The 16659-nt window shown below is 49.8% G+C and overlaps 1 protein-coding gene across 1 annotated transcript; it reads right to left on the bottom strand.

Annotated features, from left to right (window-relative positions):
• Positions 1–12783: 12783 nt before the first annotated feature.
• Positions 12784–13611, bottom strand: LOC146177832 (uncharacterized). Its single transcript, XM_084581645.1, has one exon. It carries the CDS (start codon positions 13609–13611, stop codon positions 12784–12786), a length of 828 nt encoding a protein of 275 aa, XP_084437771.1.
• Between the last annotated feature and the right edge of the window lie 3048 nt (positions 13612–16659).

The raw sequence follows: 16659 nt of genomic DNA, 5'->3' as shown, positions 1-16659 counted from the left end.
GAGGACTCGGTAGCGCGGCAGGTCACGCTCCGGCGTCTGTATCCGGCGTCTGCTTCACAGTCCGGGGTACTGCGGTGTACCGCGGGGTACCGCGTCACGCCCGGGTACTGCAAAGTGCGGCACCAGTGCGGCAGCACAAGTGCGGCGGCCAGGCACGCTGGAGCGGTTGAGCTGTCTCCGCAAGCTGTTCGCCGGATGGCGAAGCGCTGGGCAGTACCAGACCTCGGACCAGGTGCCCGACAGGTGCTGGCGAGCCGGCCTTGAACGCCAGGCCCAGGACGATGAACTCCGCCGCCAGCGACGCCCAGGAGCGTCCGACCCGTTCGCTTGCCGGAACAAACTCACGCGCACTGGCCCGCCCCGCACGCGGCCACACTTCACTTCCTTTCGAGCCACCCGCACACTCGCCACAATCACCATCATCACAGTGCCATTGAAATATTTATAGGCAGCTATTGAAAATTCTAGACCACTTTGTCTATAGCTTCTGGACCATACAAAATTTCTTTAGCTAACTATGTGTCCATATGTCCATGAAGCTATAGACTATTAGTCATACAGCTATCTTTAGCAGTCTACAGAAATTTGAATGGCTCTAAAGCTACAGACTGCAAGCCATAGAATCAGTTTTAGCAAGCTATAGAAAAGTTTATGCTCCTGGAGCTATAGATTATTAGTCATTCAGTTATCTTTAGCTGTCCATAGAAATTTGAATGCCTCTAAAGCTACAGACTGCGAGCTATAGAATCAGTTTTAGCAAGCTATAGAAAAGTGTATGTTCCTGAAGCTATAGACCACTAGTCACACAGTTACCTTTAGCCGTCTATAGAAATGTGAATGTCTCTAAAGCTACAGACTACAGGCCATATAAGCTGCTTACCTCGCTATGGAACTGTGTATGCTCCTAAAGCTATATACTATTAGTCATTCAGTTATCTTTAGCTGTCTATAGAAATTTAAATGGCTCTAAAGCTACAGACTGATAGCCATATAAGCTGCTTTAGCTGGCTATAGAAAAGTGTATGCTCCTGAAGCTGTAGCAAAAGGTAAAAGACTTGCGCAAAAAGTAGATGAAGAAAGAGACGTGACAACAAGACAGAGCGCAAACAACAAACAAGAAGCAGTGTAACAGCAAATAACAGCAAATCACACATGTCCTAAAAAGGCTAGCTCCTTATCTAGGAGTGTCAAAGAGGTTGAACTAATACATTTTTCACCGTTTTTCGTTATTAAAAAGGCCTCAATGATCTCTCTCTGCACTTTGGTTTTGCTACGTGCGAGAATTACAGTGCCCTCATACACAGGTTTGCATTTATGGCAGACAATATGGTCATACAGGTTGCCAGTTTTATAGCTTTCCACATCCCTCTTATGTTCAATGATTCGGTAATTCACACATCTACCCGTTTGTCCAATGTATAGGCACCCACAAGTGAGAGGCAGGCTGTACACAACATTGGTGGAACATTCAATGAACCTGGTGCCATGCTTCTTATCACATCGGTCACGTTTCTTGGCCAGAACGGTACAGACGCTTGACAGCTTAGTAGGCGCGGAAAACGTTTGTATGCGACCAAAGAAATTGCTAAAGACTGCAGTACATAGGGAGCCATAAGTCTATAGAATAGGTTAAAGACTTTTATAGAATCGACTATAGAAAAACCTAAGGACTACCATAGGAACGCTATAGCTTTTTGGGCCAAATGTCTATAGCCGACCATAGAAAGGATTTTCTATAGCTGACCATAGGAAATTTTTGTATGGGTCAGACCAATATCTTTAACATCAAACTCGGTAAAATCAATTGAAAACGTCGTACTCCAACGGATTACCGAGTTTGTGGAACAAAAACATATCCTTAGTTCCTGTCAAATCGCATTTCGCGCAAAATGTTCAATATGGAATGCACATACCGACCTTGAGAGTCAAATTATTCCTGCGCGGTGCAAAAAAATGCATGCTGCATTGGTGACTCTCGATATAGAGAAGGCTTATGATAGTGTACAGCCCCGAATTTTATTGCACAGATTAGAAACTCTACGTTCTCCACAATATTTAATTGAGTGGATGTCTACATTCTTACAAAACGGACAATTTTACTTTGCATTGACTAGTGTAATTCTGGCAGATATCAACAAACCAGAGGTGTCCCTCAAGGGGCAGTTCTCTTGCCCGTGGTCTTAACATTTTAATGAGTTCAATTCCCACTCATCAAGATGTTCGCACGTATGTCTATGCGGATGACATCGCGTTCTTTACGGCTGCACCTGACATTCAATCCCTCAATAGGCGCCTGCAATCGTACCTAAGCTCCCTTCAGAATTGGTTCTGTGACTTAAGACTTGCATTAAACGTTAAAAAGTGCGCTTTCCTTGTTTTCCAAATTCATGCTCTGGCAAATCTTTCTCTAACGTTTAAGCAGGAAATTATTCCTCAAGTTAAGTCTTTAAAAAATTTAGGGGTGATTTACGATGACCATCTGGCATGGAGGAATTACATTGAAGATGTTGCAGCGAAAGGGGCTCGTGCTGTGGGTATGTTGCGCAGGTTAAGCAATCCAAGGTCTGGGATGCGGCGAGACGCTCTTTTAGTGATTTATCTTATGTATGTCCGCCCAATTATAGAATTTGGATCTGTGTTATTTTCTGGTTCACCTGCTTAAAAAATTTGTCCGCTTGTTCTTTTAGAGCGAGAAGCGCTTAGATTATGGCTTGGGCTCCCTAAACTTGTGGCTAACAATGTAATATACCTTGAAGCCCGAATACCACCGTTGTTAGCTAGATTACAATTCTTGACTGTCCAGACGTATCTAAAAATATATGAATCACAATTCCGCCGCTCCCAATCAATTTTTTTGTTGCGAGCCAGACTCCTTTCTTGAATTCAGATGGCCTCGGTTTCATACCCCACAGGTAATACTAGTGCAAAATCTGTTACAACCGTTGCACGTAGTCCTTTTTAACATCCTTCCAACAAAAGTAAGCGCATCGTCGGTTAAAATTGTCTATGATGACATTTACCCAAATAATGCAAAACACTTATCACCTCACATTTTAAACGGATTATTAGAAGATCATTTACAAAGTCTTCCCGTTAGCATAATGATAGCAACTGATGCTTCACAATTTAATAAAAAAGCCGGCGTTGGAATATACTGTCCGCTTTTAGACTGGGCTTTTTCAGTCCGTCTTCCAGATTTTACTCCAATTTTCCAGGCGGAGTTGCTGGCGGTGGTGCTTGCTCTGCGCAAACTCGACCCACCATACTAAACAGTGGCTGTAATTACAGACTCTTATTCCTTGTGCTTGTCGCTTTCTTCGAATATGGATTTGCCAATTTTAAACACCTTTCTTTCATTGCTCCCTTCACATTTTAGCCTCATGCCTATAGTGTGGGTACCAGGCCACAGTAATGTGACAACCAATGAGATTGCTGATAGATAGAGAATCTCTGAATGGGTCTGTGTTGCCCATCCTCCCGGCAACAGCGTACATAACAGCAGCACGATTTCGGAGGCGTGCCTTATTAAGCACGCAGTCTGGATCTGTTTTATCATTGGACGACTAACTGCATCTCAAGTATTCCTGAAATAGGAAATCATGTCAATCAAGGCAGACTTAGGTCTCTCTAACCAGGCTACGCTGTCGTAATCCGCCCCTTCTATATGCACATGTCTCGTTTGGCGTTTTCTCCTGTCCGCGCATTCTGAGGGGAACCGGAAACAATAGATCATTTCTTGATATTTTGCCGCCGTTTTACTATGATGAGAAAACGGTATTTATAGAAGCCGTTACAACAGCTGGGTATTAATTTGAGCAGCCAAATTTCATTATCGTTCGGTGCCACCGTGCTTGGGTAGAGCCACAGGCCTGTTTTTAATGCCATTCAAAACTTCTTAATAGAAACAAAACGTCTACCTTGCTAATATGCTTTGAATTTTTAATCTGTACATATAAATCTTAGTATTCTCCTACTGCGTGCATTAGTATTTACTCTTTTTTATTTTGGTTTTTCATCTTTACATTTCCTTCTCTATTCCCTAGCATTTATTTCTATTTATTTTTGCGATGTAGATATAGATCTCAAAATCTAATATCTCTGCACCCCAATTCTTGGCCGATTCCCCTGTGTGGGTATGTGCCATCAAATTAGAGGAGAACAACAACAACAACAAATCCTCCGGCGCCCCGCCGGGATGGTGCAGTGGTTACGGCGCTCGACTATTGTGCCCAAGGATGCGGGATCGAATCCCGGCCTCGGTGGCCGCTTTTCGATGGAGGCGAAAAGCAAGGCACCCGTATGCTGTGCGATGTCAGTGCACGTTAAAAAAACCCCAGGGGGTCAAAATTTCCGGAGTACTCCACTACGGCGTCTCTCATAGCCTGAGTCGCTTTGGGACGTTAAACCCCACAAACCACAACCCAGACAAATCCCCCGGCAAGGAAGCGGCACGCTGGTCGCTGTTTAGATGGAAGCGGGTAAGCGGGCGTAAGGCGTCATGCAGTGGGGATGGGCGGCGAAAAGGTGATTGGGAGCGACGTCGGATAGAACGATAGGGTCGGGAAATATCCTGGTAATCCTGCGGCGAAGGAGAGCGACGGAGGGAATCGGAGTATGGGATCGTAGTAGCTTCAGGCTGTCGCAGGCGCGCATCCACAAATGGCGCCTACCCACGCTGTTCGTCTTGCTGGCGCCGGCCACAGACGCGGGAGATGTAATCGTGGATTCCGCAGTTATAGCAGACTGGGCGGGACGGATGCTAGGATTGTCGATAACGGGGCGGTTGAGAGCATGGGGCTGCTGGAGCCACATGACCACACACAGGAGCAGGAAAGGGAGAATGAACTGGGGCAGGTGGCTTCGAAGCCATTTCAGCATACGTGGGGAAGCGGCAGGCGGTAGTCGACGTGGCTGGTGCTACGGCGCAGGTGAAGGCGGCCAGTTCGTCCTTGACGACGCTGCGAAAATCTGAAGTGGATGGCGCGAGGTTCGGAGCTTCCAGGAACGAAGTTGCTTTATTGGCGAGCTCCTCACGGATAATGGCTCGCAGGTTGCCGTCAACAAGAACGCCGTCGTTGATGTTGTCGTGCTGCAGGCGGCACGACTGAAGTTCGTCCAGGCGTTGGCAGGTGGTGGTTAATATCCTACACAGTGGAGCTGGGCATCGCGCTGGCTGCTGGTGATGGTCCAGGTAGGGGTAGCTAAAAGAGCAGGGGTCGATGCCGGGAGCGGGCGAGTTCCGTTGCCCTCGTTCATACCGAAGGGTTGTAAGTGCAAGCGAAGGCTAGAACGGAGCTCCAGGGGGAACAGTAGACAGGTCGAAAGCGAGAGGCTTGGGATGCTAAGGGCACCTCTACCACTTGTGAGCCACCGCTCGAACAAATGTATTTATTCCTGCCACAATCTGGACCGCTGCGAGTGATCTTGCGAACACCAGTGAATAATGACGATGCTGCGTGTGTACAAAAGAGGTGAAAGTTCTGGCACCGCGCTCACAATATATATATGCATTTTTCATTTTCCCTTCGCTGCCTGCGCGGGCCTCATTTTTGAGTGTCTATGCGGCAAAATTCACCGCGACATTGCACGCCCAGGATTTGCTGCTGTTTTCAATATACGGATAACTCATCCATGCGCCATGTCCTCGAGCGTCGCGGACAACGGCACGAAAATTCGTCCTCGCAGTTCACGAGCTTCTTTTTCTTTCTTTAGAACGCACATATGAGCCAACAATATGCTCGATCTGCAAGTAAAACGCTCAATTGTGCCTAAAAGTCGTCACTGCTTTGTTAAATGCGGCGATACATTCAAAAGATGTAGTTAGCTTACATTCACGACAATGCCTCGGAAAGCATGACGTAGCCGCTATAACTAAGGACGTTTAGTCTGTACCTATTTGACGTCTAATACGAAAACCGTAAAAATGTGACGCGCGGGTATATGAAACTTAGCTGGCCGGGAAAATGAACGGACCACAGCATATTAGGCTAGGGATGAGAAAATGCTCAATTACCTCGCAGAGCCGCGACCATGATGCGCTGAAATCTGCCCGGCCGATTAGGTGAAGTCACCGTGGGTAAAGCTAAACCTCATTTTTTGAATATTTATTTGGTTCACAGGATAGGAAAGGCGCTGTATCTGTCACACTTGTTCTATGGACACCTGAACCGCACCATAAGGGAAGGGAGGAAGGGGAGAGTGAAAGCAAAAAAAGAGAGAAAGCGGAGCCGCAGTGGAGGGCTCCGGAGTATTTTCGTCCATCTGGGGATCTTTAACGTGCACAGCAAATGGACGGCACTTTGTTTCGCCTCTGGACTCCCCTGATAGGGCTGGGACAGGTAGGTCACACCGCTTACGGCGGAGGCTTGGCTGCCACCAAACTTGTATCTGTTGTAAGCCGTCATTGCACCCGCCACCGCTTCGGTGGTGGACGATGGTTGTTGCGTTGCGCGTCTTTCTATCTCTGAAGACGTCCAAAAACCGCCAAATAATATAGGACTAAATAAAGTTTTTCCTCCTCCTCCTCTCCCTCTTCTTTTGCTTTCTTCTCTATTTTCTCTTTTGTCTGCAGGAGGCGTCCTTGTGCGCCCCGCCGGTGTGCTGCAGTGGTAAGACGCACGACTACTGTGCCGGAGTACCCGGATTCCTACCCGACCTCGGCGGCTGCGGAGGCGAAACGAAGAGGCGTCCGTGTGCTGTGCGATGTCAGCGCACGTTAAAGATTCCCAGGTGGTCGAAATTACTCCGTAGCCATCCACTACGGCTCCTCTTTCTCTCTTTCCCCTTTAACTCCCACCTTCCTCCTTTCCCTTACGGCGCGGTAGAGGTGTCCACAGAAAACAAGTGAGACAGTTACGGCGCCTTTCCCTTCCTTAAATCATTCAATCAGGCAGCGGAGGTGGCTCGGCTACAGAGCCAGTAGCAGGCCCATGCATTTACTGTAGCGCCAAGAGCGGAGCTTCGCATGGGCTCTGTGAATTTCGGCCTCTGGACCCGTAATTGTTTACACCACGTTCCTTATTTTGGCCTCACAAGATCCTTGAGTGCGCCCGGACCTGGCAGAGCCAACATTTGTGAGTGTGCGAACGTTTTGGAGGACATTATGGCATTCTGTGCGTCGACACCGTGCGTCTCACGCCTGGTGTAGCGAACGAAGGCGAGGAACGCGGCGAGACCCGCCGTCATTGTGGCATTTCTCGGTCTCCCACAGGCCGCGGAACCCATCGCTATGCAAGTGTTTACGGCAGGGCAACCCATCACCCCTGAATAGCTGAAAGATGGCTCCTAGATTACTCCATTCAAGTACCAGGAGCTCTACCGTAAGCCTAATGCCGCTAGCCCGAGCGGCAGCGGTAACCCCGATGGTGACGGCGTCTCGTCCGTATCGGGGAATAATGCCGGCGGAGACAACATCAACGCTCAGGCGGATAAACAGCAGACAAAGGCTAGGGCGCCATTCATGAAGAAGATCCAGCTCCCACAGCTGCCTACTGATCATTTCAAGGTTGTCTTCACACAGCAAGTTCCGATCGACTCCCCTCTCAAAGGAGGGGCCACTCTACTTCAGGCGATTGGCAGTGTAGCATCAAGGACGCCCGAGTGTTCGAAGACGATATTGCCCAGCAACACCCATACAATGAAACGATTACTATCACCACCCCAAGCAGTGCTCGTGGAGAAGCCTATAGGAAAGTAGTGGCCTTTACCCTCAACGGAAAGACGTACTCTGTCAAAACCTACGTACCAGCTCCGGATCTCTCTGTCAAGGGCAGGGAATCGGACGAGCATCTGAGACTCAATTACAGACACATGAATCCGGATATTGATGTTATATCCGCAAGACGGTATGGGAAATCCAACCACATTGTTGTCATCGTGGCTGGTATGACGCTTCCCAGAGTTCTCCGGTATGCGGGAGCCCTACATAAAGTGGCCCTGTTTCTCAACAGGGTGGCAGCATGCTTCAACTGTAGATGAACAGAACATAGACAGGACGTATGTCCCCAAACTAAAAAGTGGCATGCCGCCGATGCGGAGATAACCACCTGCCACCCCCGGAAGACCAAAAACCGACCTGCAATGCATTGTATGCAAACACCACACAGAACAAGCAGCAGCAACTGCAAGTTCCGCTTCGTCAAAGGCAGAACACCAGAGACAAGCGCCAAGAAGACCGACACTGACAATTCCCAACAGCCAAGTGGAATACCAGAGACCCGGAACGCAACTGGCTACCAGAGAGACTCCTCATCTTCTTTCCCGCCTCAGCAAAGGCATAAGAGCAAGTCCAACCAAAGCAGGAGCGATTCCGGACGTAGGTCAAGGGACCCCAGCCAAAAGAAGGACTCCAAGAATGTCTGGAACGTCGCGGATGACAAGCCCATGTCCTGGAAGAAAGAAGACAACGATGATAAAGTGAGGGATCAGGCAAGAGTTATTGAGAGGCTTCTTTCACGCATAGATAAACGGGAAAAATTGGTAGAAACACAAACAAGATTCATTCAATCCCTCAAAAGTGAAAAATCTCAAAAAGAGCTAGTTACGCAAACTTCATATAACTCACCCATGGAAACAGATCACGTCTCCCCAACTAAGAGACCGGCGCCTAATGAGGAGGTGCAGACCCCTACCGCTAAGAAAAAGATTGAAGAATGCTCCCAGGGGAGTGCCCCAAAAGTCCCGCTCTCTAAAAGAATGAATGAGATAGAAGAGCGCTTAAATGGCAAAGTATCCGAACTTGCGAACTCCATTACTGGCCTCGGAAGTTGGCAGCAGGAGGTCACCCAGATTCTGCGAGAACTTAAGATTGCGCATGAGAGCACAAATCAGCAGATTAAACACTTAGGATCGGTAATGCATGGCGTGATGGGGCAGCAGCAAATTACCGATCTCCTTTCCGGCGCGGAGGGGACAAGCCAAAGTAAAACATGGATTCCGCCAAATGGAAAATATTTACAGTCTGGCAGTTGAACTGTAGGGGGTACGCACGCAAGTAGGCCAACCTACAGATCCGCATCCAGAGCACCACTATCAAACCAGACATTATCGCACTACAAGAACCCTCCAGAGTGGCTACTCTTTCAGGCTATGTTACCGTTACGCAATTGCGAACTAACCGCAGATATCCAGCAACGACTGTACTGGTCAAAAGGGACGTCCAATATGTACAGCATGAAATTGAGGACGTAAACCTAGATTATACGCTTGTTGAAATCATTCCCGCCGAGAAGGGACAGCGGAGCACCTACGTCCTCAACGTCTACAGCTCTCCCAAGGATCACTCCCAGGAAACAAGTAAACTCCTAGACAAAATTGGGAGGAAGGCCAGAAGGAATCAGCTTATCATAGTTGGGGACTTCAACGCCCATCACCCTGAGTGGCGTTACCCGAAGACTAATGGTAAAGGCACAGCAATACTAGGGAAGATTCAGGAGCTGGGCCTCACGCTACTGAATGATACTGCCAAACCCATGAGAACCGGCAACAGTATATCGAGGAACACTAATCCTGATCTGTCACTAGCTCGAAACGCAATCAATACCACATGGCTCAATACTGGGGAAGACCTCAACAGCGACCACTACTTTCTCGCCATTACAATACAAACCAACTCACGTAATAAGAGGGCATGGAACTCCTGTAAGCACACCGACTGGGATAAATTCAGGAAAGACAGGGAGAGCGATGCGCCGTGCAGCGTCTCGGACTTGAAGAAGTGGGTCCAGGATGTATGCATAGATGCCTTTAAGCACACCAGTAGCATAGAAACGGACGAGGAGCAAACCATTATAGACTCCAGTCTAGCGCACATGTGGGAAGCCAGACACGCGCTCATGAAGAAATGGAAAAAGCTGAGAACTAATCGGAAGCTCAAGTTACGCATTGCACGGCTTGAGAAGAAAATTGTAGAACATGCCATTAACCTTAGACGCCAGAACTGGTATCAGGTATGCGACGAACTTAACGGGCAGTTTGGAAACAAGAACACGTGGAACCTTCTCCGCCACCTTCTTGATCCAGCCCAGTCCAAGACAGTCAACAGAAACGCTATAGACCAGATCATCCATGCATATCCCTGAAACGGTGAACAATTGTTATCGTCACTACAAGATAAATGTGTAAACTCCAGCAAAGATGGAGATTTGTACCCGGACTACACGGGACGCGACAACCCAAATCTTGACGAGCCTTTCTCGGACGCAGAGATCTGGTCCGCACTGTCTCAACTCAAGAAAAAATCTGCGCCTGGACCAGATAAAATCAATAATACGATGCTGCGGAACATAGATCTAAGTAGGTCACAGCGCTCACGGATTACTTGAATGAGTGCTGGGAAAGTGGTAGCATACCCCAATCCTTGAAGCACGCCAAGATTATTTTTATTCCAAAACGTAACGAGATGATAAACCTCGATAACCTAAGGCCAATCTCGCTTACCTCGTGCTTAGGTAGGCTAATGGAGCATGTTGTGCTTAATAGACTGCAGGACTATGCCGAAGAATACTCGCTTCTACCACACACCATGGTGGGCTTCAGAAGGGGACTTTCTACACAGGATTACATGCTTCAACTGTCACATGACATCAATAACAGATCTAAAAAGGTAAATACGCAGGCTATCCTGGCTATCGACCTAATAAAATCATTTGACAGTGTCTCCCATTATACTATACTAGAGCACCTAAACGAAATTAACCCTGGACGAAAGGCTTACAACTACATCAAGGCCTTTCTGGGTGAGTGCTCGGTGGAACTTCACGTGGGCAATTTGAAATCCGACTCGATACAGGTGGGGAACAGAGGCACCCCTCAGGGAGCTGCTCTCTCTCCGTTCCTCTTTAATCTGGCATTAATCAAGATGCCGGATAGACTCGTCAAAATATCAGGAGTACAGCACAGCCTCTACGCGAATGATATTATGGTGTGGGCAACTAAGGGCTCTCATGGTGAAATCGAGGCCGCTCTTCAAGCAGCTGCAGATGTCATCGATGAAGAAGCCGGGAGAGCGGGCCTAGAATGCTCCCCTGAAAAATCGGAGCTTATAGTGTTTCATAAAGGCACATTAAATGCGCCCTTAATGACAGTCAATATACAGGGTGTGGAAGCAACAGAGGTTCAAGAGATCAAGCTCCTGGGGCTCAGGCTACAAACTATGGAAACCCGCCAGCAATAACAAATTAAAATGGGCGGTTAACCAAACAGCCAGACTAATACAAAGAGTCACTAATAGAAAACGAGGCATGAAAGAACATAACCTCTTCAAACCTACGAGGAACTCAAAGCACTACGAACTGCTCAAATAAGGCGCCTATCCAGCACGCCCGCCGGTAGGAAAATACTAAAAAGATAAGGTATTGAGGGCGAACTCCTACAAGACCTCCCTCAAACTATTCCGCGCGATATCCGAACGAGGATCACCATCAAACCCCATCCTCGGAACATGAACCCCCACACCCATCAAGGCCGAAGAAAAGCACGAGCTAAGAGTCTGCACAAAACCCTGAGCCGGCTACAGGATGTCATCTACGTCGACGCCGCAGAAGACGCAGATGACCCTAACAAATATTCGATATGTGGAGTCACACAGCCCAACACTAACCCAGCGAGACTCGTTATGGCGGAGACTGTTTCCACATCCAGACCTCTAGTGGCGGATGAGGCCGCCATCGCCGCGGCCACCGCTTTTACTGATGCAACAACCACAGTAAGTGACAACACGGCAATCCAATCAGTAACTTTGCTAGATGTAGAGTTTCCAAACCCGCCTCACAAATACTCAGTGAAATGAGAGAATCGCCTCTCTCGAGAGATATCGAATTAATGTGGACCCCAGCTCATGCAGGGAATCCGGGAAATGAGGCTGCCCACCAATACGCTTGAGAATTAGCCGGCTGAACGGTGGCGCAAAATCAGGAAACACCCCATAACACACTGACCAGACAGCAAGTAGTATGTAGACAGTAATATGGAGACATATCAAAATTCATAAATAAGAATATTAATCCCTTCTGCCGGTTTTGCGGGGAGAAAGACAACTTCGAGCATATGATCTGCGCGTGCAAAGCCCATAAGCCTCTCTCAGAACTCTGGCCTGATCCCTCTAAAGAAGCTTGGGACAAGCTAAGGTCCAGCGATGACCCTGGCATTCAGTTCAAGGCCGTCGAATGGGCCGGCGTTGCCAAAAGGCTCCATGGCCTGCGCCACGGTAGCTGACTTCCCCTATTCCTCCCGCTTATTGTGAATAGAGTTTTATCAGCCTCAGTCTTTTCCTTCTTCCTACAGCCAGAACAACAATATCGAAACGCAGCCGCCGGCGGTCGGGATCGAACCCGGGTACTCCACGCACAGTCGGACGTCACCATTGCACCAATGCGGCCAGGTCCTTCCTTCGCACCTAAGCTGGAGTCGCGGACGGCATTCTGAATAACCGCTTCCCATCACGCTCATTTGTTACTGTTGCGATTGTAAGAAAACGGAAACGAAAATTCACGGCCCTGCTACTGGCTCTGTAGCTGAGCCACATCCTCTGCCTTGTGCGGACACAAGATAAAATAGAGAATAAAGAGCAAAAAGAGGGAAAGAAGCGCGTGGCAGCAGCCGTCGTCCACCACTGAAGCAATGGCAGGTGCAATGACGTCGTACAACAGATAAAAATTCTGTGGCATGCTAGCAACCATCGTGAGTGGTGGTTGTAGAAAACATTTATATAGGACACAAATACAGGAGGTTACGCATGAGCTGACCCTGAAGGGGCCAACCCTCACAAACACTAGGTGGAGGTCCCTAGTTCGGGACCCCAGTGGCGTCTCCCGCCGCTCGGGCTCGCCGTTGGGCCTGCAGGTCGGAGCAGCCGAGCAGGGTCGCCTCCCAGTCCTCCCGGGTTGGGTTGGGGTGAGGGGGGATGGCCGGATTTGAGGAGCAGGCCCACACCATGTGGTAGATGTCCGAAGACATCCCCCCACAGTGCGGGCAGCTGCCAGAGTAAGCAGGGTCGAAGTGTTTTAGAGCTGCTGGGCACAGCAGTGTGTTGGTATAAAGGTGGAGTAAAAGCCGCTCATCCGCCTTTGAAAGACCTTTACATGGGCGGGGGTAAAGGCTGTGGCTAGATTGGTAGTTATTTACGATATAAGCCCAATTAGGATTAGCGTCCTGGTCGGAGGGGGAGGAGGAGGAGGAAACTTCCCGGAGAGAGAGCGAGCGGGCGGCGGCAGCCTCGTTTCCAGCCAGCCCTTGATGAGCAGGAGCCCAAATAATATATCGGGTAGCGGGGTCCCCAATGTAAGAGCTATGTTGATGTATTCGGTACGCTAGATAAGGGGTCCAGCCGTGTTCGACGTTCCGACAGGCCGCTCGTGAGTCGGAAATTATATATTTCGAGTCAGAGTGGGAAGCAGCCAATGCTATGGCGACCTCCTCCGCATGAGTTATGTTGCGGGCCCTGAAGCTAAGACCGTTGACTGTATTCGCCTCGGGGACGACTGCGGCCGTGTACCACCCCCCATGGTGCGGGCCAGAGGCATCCACATAAAAAACACCGGGTTTAGAACCATGATGGCGCGCCAGGGATTCCGCCCGCGCCAGGCATCTGCCATCATGGTCTTCGCGTGCCATTTTGGCGGGAAGAGGGCGTACGCGAAGGGCGCATCTCCACGGCGCTGGAATGCGGGCCCGTTCTTTCATAAGTGTGGTATGTTTGATGTGGAGCCGGGCAAGAAGGCGGCGGCCCGACTGCGTCTGCAACAAACGCGTATATTGATTTGTGAGGTGTGCTTCCCTCAATTCCCTGAAGGTGTTCACCATTCCCAGCGCCATGAGGCGCTGGTTTGAGATATTCACCGCAATATCGAAGGCCCGCTTAATGATTTAAGGGAGAATGACCTCGAGGGCATCCTCATCTTGGATCCGCAGGTGGAGATATGGAGTCGAATACAGGATTCGACTGGTTACGAAGGCGTTTGGCAGCCGCAAGGCATCCTTGCTTTGTAACCCCCGCGTTTATTGGAAACCCGGTGGACCATGCGGCCCACCTGGTCCCCCACCTTGCGGAGTTTAGCCAATGTGGTGTCTGACTTGCGGTGTTGGGGACTAAAAGAGTCCCAGTACTCTGACTTCTTTTGTTTCTGGAAATGGACCTGATTGAAGAGTAAGTTGAATTTTAGTAGTGCATTTGGGAAAGGGGCGGATGTGCACAAAATCCGATTTCTGTGGGGTGCATTGAAGGCCGCAGCGGCTAGCATAGCGGTCTACTATAGTCGCCGCCTGCTGCAGGCTGGCCTCAATGTCTCCAAGCGAGCCCTGTGTGGCCCAAAGGGTGATGTGGCGGTGAGTCCTAGCCCCACCCCTCTATCTACCCGAAAGTGCCGCAACCCAGCGTTTTAAACAAGACTTCAAGGAATAGCGCGAAACAGGGGCGAATCGCAGCAAAACACAACGATATGCGTCTCGCTCGCGTTGCTTGCACCGCTGGAAAGGAGGAAGCCACACAACCAGCAAATAAACAGCGCGCGAAAGCACGTGACGGTGCTCGGCCAATGGGAGGGTCGATCGCCGGAGTAAAGCGCAGGGAAGGAGGCAGGCGGCAATCTTCACATGGCGCAACATTTATTTCTGGTTGGTTAATGGGGTTTAACGTCCCAAAGCGATTCAGGCTATGAGAGACACCGTAGTAGAGGACTCTGAGAATTTCGACTGCCTGGGGTTCTTTAAAGTGCACTGACATCACACAGCACACGAGCGCTTTGCCTTTCACCTCCATCGAAAAGCGGCTGCGAGGCCGGGATTCGATCCCGCATTCTTGGGAACAGTAGTCGAGCGCCGTAACCACTTCACCACCCAGGCGGGTACATTTATTTCATTGAGAGGTTTTACTATAGTGCCTAGCTAGGCACTGTAGTTTTACTAAAGTGCGATAAAGCGAAAGCGTCTATTGTTGTTGCGACTGAAGGAAGAAGGAAATGGCTTAGCTCTGCTGTGCCTTGATATATGTATACATAATAATTGGTTCACAGGAAGGGAAAGGCGCAGTATCTGTCACACTTACTCTGTGGACACCTGAACCGCGCCATAAGGGAAGGGATGAGAGTGGGAGTGAAAGTGGAAAGACAGAAAGGGGAGCCGTAGTGGAGGGCTACGGAGTAATTTCGACCACCTGGGGATATTTAACGTGCGTTGACATCGCACAGCACACGGACGCCACTTCGTTTCGCCTCCATCGAAACGCAGCCGCCGAGGTCGGGTTCGAGCCCGGCAACTCCGGACAGTAGTCGGGCGTCTTACCACTGCACCATCCCGGCGGGGCTGCCTTGATATACGTAGCGAAAAGCAGTGGTGGTGGTGACAAAGTTTATTAAGGCGAGCCTTAGTGTAACATCCTAGTGATGGGATGGCTCTTGGATGCGTTTCGTGGCCGGCAGGTGATGCTTCTCGGCGACTTCCACAGCCCAGTCCACCAGCTGCCGTTGGGCAGCCGGGTAAGAACTGCACACCGCAGCCTCCCATCGCTCGAGGTCTGTGAGTTGCCAGTCGGCTGGTGGAAGATGCTCAGGGCAAGAATATAGAATGTGAGCAAAATCCGCTTTGGGAGCACCACAGAGGATGCAGGAGGTGAACAATGGCTAAGTAGGCAGGGGAGAGGAAGGTGCGGGATTGTATCGGGCGCCACGTCACCTGCTGCAATTTAGTGAGGGACTTATGTGGAGGGCGATAGGAAAGAGGTTGTTCACGGTAGTGCATATTGATCTCGTGGTGAGCGGCTGTGCGATATCGAGCGTCTGCCCATGTGTAGGCGGCTCCTGCTCGGCTGACGAAACCTCGAGCTAAAGAATGAGCCGCCTCGTTACTTGGGTGGCCGGCTTGGGCCGGAATACGAAGAAGCTGAATAGGTCGGATAGGGACGGGAGACTGGCTAAAAAGCCGTAACACGGGTTTTGTACCGCAAAGTTTTGTACCGCTCTCTTCGAATCGGTGAAAATGAGGGTCGCCGATATAGAAGCGATTGCTAGGGCTACTGCCGCCGCCTCCGCTTCCGCGGAAGTGGAAGCGATGACAGTACCTGCTGTAAGGGAGGTGGAGGCGTTTGACACTACCGCCAAGGCAAAGGCGGAAGAAGTGGTGTAACAGGCAGCATCGACGTAGACAGTCTCCGGATGTGTGGCATAGTGTTTGTGTACGGCTGCAGCCCTAGCAGCACGACGAGCCGCATGATGTTCGGGGTGTATGTTATTGGGGAGAGGGTGAATGGTGAGAAGGTCTCGTGTGCGGCGTGGGAGGGAGAAGGTGTGGGAGTAATATCAACACCGCCTAGACTTGTAATATCCAGGAGGATGTAGGCCAATATAGCATCAAGTATGCGACGGCCAGCTAGGGTGGAGGAAAGCCGATCAAGTTGGGCAGATCGATGAGCCTCGGTGAGTTTGCCGAGGGTATTGTGTACACCTATCTTAAGAATGCGCTCATTCGACGTGTGGCGGGTTAGACTGAGGGTCGTCTTGTACACCTGACGGATAAGGCAGTTCGCCTTGTTCTGCTCTACTCGAGAGAGGAAGAGATAGGGTAAAGAATAGACTGCTCGACTCAGGTCGAAAGCCTGGATCAGACGACGGAGGTCGTGTTCTCGCATGCCATTGTGTTTATTAGCGATTCGTGTAATTAGACGAATTG

Source organism: Amblyomma maculatum, chromosome 10 (genome assembly GCF_055883805.1).
Source record: "Amblyomma maculatum isolate TAMU_Amacu chromosome 10, ASM5588380v1, whole genome shotgun sequence".
Classification (NCBI taxonomy): domain Eukaryota; kingdom Metazoa; phylum Arthropoda; class Arachnida; order Ixodida; family Ixodidae; genus Amblyomma; species Amblyomma maculatum.
This window is presented reverse-complemented; position numbering and strand designations above follow the sequence as displayed.